This window comes from Nilaparvata lugens, chromosome 8 (genome assembly GCF_014356525.2).
Source record: "Nilaparvata lugens isolate BPH chromosome 8, ASM1435652v1, whole genome shotgun sequence".
In the NCBI taxonomy this organism is placed as follows: domain Eukaryota; kingdom Metazoa; phylum Arthropoda; class Insecta; order Hemiptera; family Delphacidae; genus Nilaparvata; species Nilaparvata lugens.
Window position 1 is genome coordinate 29,852,393 of NC_052511.1, and position 6,393 is coordinate 29,858,785.

The 6,393-nt window shown below is 38.2% G+C and overlaps 2 protein-coding genes across 2 annotated transcripts; both read left to right on the forward strand.

The window, feature by feature from the left end:
* The first annotated feature begins 588 nt into the window (after nt 1–588).
* LOC120352830 (craniofacial development protein 2-like) lies at nt 589–1,206 on the forward strand. Its single transcript, XM_039435114.1, has one exon. The coding sequence runs from the start codon at nt 589–591 to the stop codon at nt 1,204–1,206; it is 618 nt and encodes a 205-aa protein (XP_039291048.1).
* Nucleotides 1,207–1,292: 86 nt separating this feature from the next.
* On the forward strand, nt 1,293–2,438 carry LOC120352831. The gene has a single exon (XM_039435115.1). It carries the CDS (start codon nt 1,293–1,295, stop codon nt 2,436–2,438), a length of 1,146 nt encoding a protein of 381 aa, XP_039291049.1.
* The last annotated feature ends 3,955 nt before the right edge of the window (nt 2,439–6,393 follow it).

Below are 6,393 nucleotides of genomic sequence, written 5' to 3' on the forward strand. Positions count from 1 at the left end.
TTAGTTTTTTTTAGTTTATGTTCTTGGAAATGGGGCATTCCAAGGCGGGCAGAGATGGTGGATTCACAGAGGATTGGCAGCCTTGATTGCAGGTTGATTAGTTTGTGCTTTCCTCCCCTTCCCCTCTCACAAAGAGGCAAGATAACCTCTCTCCCTCACCCCTCCTTCATCCTCCCCGTTTATCTTTCAACCCAGCACTTCAAGAAGCATGCTCGAGAAGTCAACAACGTTTTGTTCCGTTTCTCCTGTTTCATGGCGTTCGAGTTGAATGCAATTACCTCGTTCCATTTCATGATATATGTACAATATCATATAGGCCTACACATGAAGACAGGTTATCACCAGTATCTTCTACACTCGAGATATACAGTCCACTTCCTCGCCAGTTCCAAGGTTAGCGCAGATTAATAGACAACAGCTTCGGGTGGTCGAGCTAATAGAGAGGGCACCCCTTTGTCCTGGAGTTTGGAAACAGGCTCCAAAGGCAGATGAACTGCAAAATGCGGTCAACGGCATAGAGATGAGGAAGAAAGGAAAGGACGAGCACCTCATTAAAGATCCACACAGGATAAGTCCTAGTAGAATCTAATGGCTAAGCTTGCAGCGAAATTTAATTCCGGAGTAAGCTCCTCAATCGGATCTCCGGGAGGAGCAGTTTCAAGTGTAACTGAAAGATTGAAGTGCCAGAATGGAATCAGGATTGGCACATGGAACGTAAAAACCATGAGTCAGGGTGGTAAAGTTCACAATGCAATACAGGAGATGACACACATGGAATTGAGTATCATGGGAGTGAGTGAGATGCGATGGCCAGGCTCAGGTTCACTCAACATCCAGGATCACCAGGTCTACTACTCCGGAACAGACGATGGAAGACATGAACTTGGAGTTGGATTCATAATGACAAAAGAAGTTGCAAAATGTGTTGACAATGTTGTCCCGGTCTCATCAAGAGTGATACTGGTGCAACTCAAGGCAAAACCAGTCAACATAAATATCATCCAGGTCTATGCACCAACAACTGATGGAACAGATGAGGAAGTCAAAGAGTTCTCCAACAGCATTAACCAAATAATTGAGAAACTCAAGAGACATGATTTGACAATTGTCATGGGGGACTTCAATGCTAAACTGGGAGAGGGCAGAACATCGAGTCTGTGGGGCCTTTTGGACTGGGTAACCAAAACACTTGTGGAGATGAATTAGAAACTTTCGCTGAATCAAATCAGTTGGTTGTGATGAATACATGGTTCAAACTTCACCCAAGAAGACTGTACACATGGAAATCACCAATGGATAGACCAGGAAGAATTGTAAGAAATCAGATAGATTTTTTGCTGGTCAATAGAAGATTTTGGAACAGTTGTATATCTGTCAAAACATATCCTGGGGCAGATATCCAATCTGATCACACACCTTTGGTTGGCAGGTTTAAGGTGAGATTGGAGAGAGTTACAGTCCGGAAGGTGAAGAGTTATGATCTCAGAAGACTGAAGGATCCTGTTGTACAGCAGATGGTGAGGAATGACTTGAATGAGAGATTGAGAGTGGGTGGAGATCTGGAGAGTGTGGAGGGGGGACTTGCAATTGTAAAGGAAACAGTGAAAGGTATAAAAGATCAATACCTAAGAAGGGACCCAAGGAAATGTAGGTCATGGATGACTGATGAGATACTGGAACTTATGGAACTGAGGAAGAGTCACAAAGACAATCTTGTTGAGTATAGAAGGATCCATACTATCATTAGAAGAAAGATCAGGGAGGCCAAGGAGAGAGAAAAGGTTGAACAGTGTCAGGGGATAGAGCTATATCAAAGTCACTATGATAGCTTCAATGTCCATCGTAAAGTAAAGGAAGTGGCTGGGGAGTTCTTTTTTAACAAAAGTGGTCGGTTAGCGGATGTACACGGCAATTTGGTGATTGATAAGGATGAGAGGAAGAAGGTGTGGGAGCAATATTTAAAGGATTTATTCCATGACCTCAGAGCACAGCAGCCTGTCTTTGAAGATGACACTGGACCGAAAATTCTATTGGAAGAGGTGAAGGCGGCCATGAAGCAGATGGAGGATGGAAAGGCAACGGGATCGGATGAAATATCCATTGAATTGTTGAAGTTAATGGATGAAGAAAATATGAAGACAATAACCAACATTGTCAACCACATATACTCAACAGGAAAAATCCCAAATCAATGGTTGGAGTCAGAGTTCATTGCAATTCCAAAGAAGTCAAGTGCAAAAGCCTGTGGAGACTTCCAAACATTAAGTTTGATGAGTAACATGCTTGAAGTGTTTTTAAAAGTCATTCACAAAAGAATTTATAACATATGTGAAGAGCAAATTTCACCCAATCAATTTGGTTTTGTAAAGGCTGTGGGAACAAGGGAAGCTCTGTTTGGTGTGCAGGTTCTGTTTCAAAGATGCAGAGATGTGGGTTGATGAAACTCATCGAATTTCCATCTCGCTGTTAACCCTGTTGTCAATGTCTGCAGTAGCAGAAGTCTTTGGGGTGATTTGCAGCATTTATTTAGGATTTTCGTTAGTTAATAATTATAACCTAACTATTTTAAAAGCTGTTATGAATATTTGAGTATATTTTAATTTCTTATTTATAAAAAATATATAAGATTCAATTGGTCTTAGGTTATATTCTTTTCTTTCAACCAAGATTGCCAAAATTCACTGGCCCTCATGACCAGCATAGCTCTCTATAGTGTTAAGCAGCTTCATTTGAGTAATCTCAAATGAGGTTGGTTACAATTTGGTAGCAGAGTGAGGTTTATTTATGTGGAAATCTTGGTTGGAATAAAATAATATATAATTTGGTATTATCACTGAGGGAAAGCTGAGAGTTGTTAAGCAATTATTTTTATGACTTGTATTTTTATTCAAGTATTTTTATTTTGAACTCTACTACAATCATTGATTGTTATCATGGAAAAACTTACCCAGATTATTTCCAATGATCTTCATTTGAATTAATTTCTCACTCAGAGAATTATTTCTGATTATCTTGTGAAACCTAACCTTATCTATGAACTCATGACCATGGGAGAAGACTTGTCAAGCCTTGAATCATGTAATGTTAGGATCAAGCTATCGTTCATTAGCAGGTAATAGCACCAATCAAATTATTGATAGTATTTTAAGTTACAATGAGTCAGTTGATTGTGTTGAAGAAAAACTTCCAAAAGTAATGTAACTTATTGATACTATTCATTCTGGTGTACAGTCAAGTGATATGAGATCTGGTATCAAAGCTTATGTAGTAAAAATTGAGTCAATCTTTATGCATTATTTGAATAGAATGAAACAAATTATTTCATTTTCACAAAATAAGAGTGAAGAACCTCTTACTCTTACAGAAAACTTTGATAAGCTCTTGAATTTTTCAAAAACTTTTACTGAGTGTTATCATAGAATTCTTGAATTACAAACCATGATTGCTCCATCTAGGCCACCATCACCGAACATTGGTGCCTTTACTTGTCTCAACATTAACCAACCTCTACCTAAACTTGTTATAAATGAGAATTCAGGAACTAGTTCTAAGGAAACTTGTGCTGTTGCATTTCTTGGGAATAATAAACCTAGTGTAATCTATGAAACTGAAAATGAATTTGGTTTTGAAAATAATGTTCCAACAAAAGTGAATCATGGTTATCAAGTAAATAATCTGATTACAAAACCAGCTTTGGAAATATTGATTCTAGTTTTCACAATAAATTACAAAATCCTGTTAAATATTGAAATATCAAATACAGTATTGATGGTTTATTGAAATTCTTAGAGACTGCTATAAAAATTCATGATTTATCAGTTATGTCTGACACAAGTTTATTGCAAATTCTTGTTCCTTATGCTACTGGACCTTTAAGTGATAAGATATTGTATCCTTTGAATAATGATGCTGGCTTTAGGCAATTTCATCTAGACCTGTTGAAATATTTTATCCCTCAGCATCTTCTTTCAACAATTAAGAGAGATAAATTTGATAGGCTGCAAGGTCCTTATGAGGCACTATCATCTTATTATGTAACAATTATTGAAGAAGCAGCAAAATTATTATCATTAGATGAGAGTGAAGCTGAAATTGTAAGTACTATTATATCTGGTCTCAATCCTCTAGGGAGAAGTAGGTTGGTACTCATGAAAAAACCAGAATCATTCAATGATCTCAATATGCTTTCAATACATTGTCAAAACATTATTGCCTTCACTGATAATGAAAGGATGCAATTGTACAATAGTATGCCTGTTCAAAATGATGCATTTGGCAATTCTAATCATAGAGACCCTAATAAGAATAATTTCATCCGTAGAAAGGATACTGTTTGCTTCACATGCAATGAAACTGGTCGTCTTTCAAGGAACTGTTTTTTAAAAAATGAGGAGCGCCCTTTCCAAACGGCAATACCTGATTTCTAATGCAAGTAAAATGATAAAGAAGAATAATACTCCCAAATGTAAGTTAGGAAAGATAAAAAATAGACTTTGTGGAGTCATTAATTCTAATATCAATCTACCTTTCATCTCAGTGAGTTTTGGGAATAACAAAAAACCTATACCTGCATTAGTTGATTCTGGTTCCTCATATTCCTCTCTCAACTTGTTTCATGAATTAGCTAAGAGTTATGAGGTGAATTTCACTGTATTTGACAAGAACGTGTGTTTTTCTACTGCCAATTCTTCCAATACGATTATAAAAAATCTGGTGTGGTGCACTCACACAACTTTCCTTGCCGTTATGAAAATTGATCACCTGACACTAGTGTTCCCGCGCATCTCAAGTCTACTATTCAAGGATCTGAGCCAGCTGGTGACAGGACAATAACGCTGGATACACACAAGATCTGCTATCTCTTCATAGTGAATGATTTTGGGGAACAAGGTGAAGAGCTCTCGCAAGGCCGCCTCCACCATGGTGTCCTCTGATGGGGTCTGCTGTTGCAGTAACCAGAGCAATTGATGGCCAATCAGTCTCTCACATTGCCAATGCATAAACCCTTCTCGGACATGCCAGTAATACCTTGCTTCTCCCGCCTGGACGTAATGCAGCCTCTTCACCTTGCAATATTTCAGAGTCACTGCGTGGACGGCATCTATATTCTCGGGAGCAGTCTGGTGCCCTGGGTCGAGGATGGTCATTGTTTTCTCTTTCCGGTTGACTACTGCTAGAGCAATACCTCCTCGTCTCACCAGGGGTATGCCTAAGAGGGTATCCCTCTTCATGTTCTTCAGGACGTCGCGGAGCTCCTCCAGGGTTCATCCCGCATGTTGAGTCTGAAGAACTTGAAAGGGTAGGAACCTCCCCTTGTTACTGAGGGAGAGGCGTTCCATCTGTCAAAGGACCTCATCCATCAATGATGTTATGTAGGATGGAATATTTCCGGAATAGTGGTGAGTCACTGGGTAAGAGAAGCAACGAAGAGGTAGAAAGCACAGGAAAATACGGGGGGGGGGTAACGTCTCCAGTGAAGTATCACAATCCAAAAAAAAACAAACATCACTACAATATGAAGGGACAGTAAAGAGAGAAGAAAAAAAGAATAAAAAGTTGATTTGACAAAGAGTAAATCACAAAAGGGAGAAGCCGAGCTAAAGAACTAGTGGTACAAGTAGCCAGGGATCCTGATCAGAGTGAATCGAAGTAGCCTGATGTTGACTAGCTGAGAACTAACAACAGACTGACTGAAGTGGGCTAGAAAGGTTTCAATAACTTGGAGGAAACAGTAATAATCTGGAATTTATCAACCTGAATATAATGAAATTGCATGATCCCACGAGAATAATCTGATGGATAGACAAAACAAGTTTATTGTTTTATCTTATCATAAACGACAACCACTTAATAGCCACGTAGAACTGAGATTCAGATTAAACTGGCAGTGACACAACATAGGATTTGTTCTATTTCTCACTGTTTGTTTCAATATAAAACTGATGACAATTCTCACTTATTGAATTTTCTTAATAGAATTGTGACATTAGAGAGAAAATATAGCCACAGAAAATAATCACTCATAATGGTAGGCTGAGTGAGAATTGGAATCATCCTCAAGACGTGACTAAATTACAATAAGAACAATAGCACAATAGAACTTCGACTGCTTCAATAACAGCACAGCACAAGAAATTTTTCGAACCAACATAGAATTGTTTGAATTGGAATAATGAAGATTTTATTCCAATTTATAACTGGCCCTCGGGTTTTATTTTCAAAAGAATATTAGAGAAATCAAAACATAGCTGAAGCTAATAAAACACGACTTACAATCAAACGCAATTTATTCATTTACTATGAATAATCCATTGCAACGTAATTGACTTTCATCCTACAGTTTATAACATCTGTTAATTACTGCATCGTCATTTTCCCAATTACCAGGGATCC

Coding starts and splice junctions, on each gene's coding strand:
- LOC120352831 (XM_039435115.1), top strand. CDS start 1,293: ATGGATAGACCAGGAAGAATTGTAAGAAATCAGATAGATTTTTTGCTG.
- LOC120352830 (XM_039435114.1), top strand. CDS start 589: ATGGCTAAGCTTGCAGCGAAATTTAATTCCGGAGTAAGCTCCTCAATC.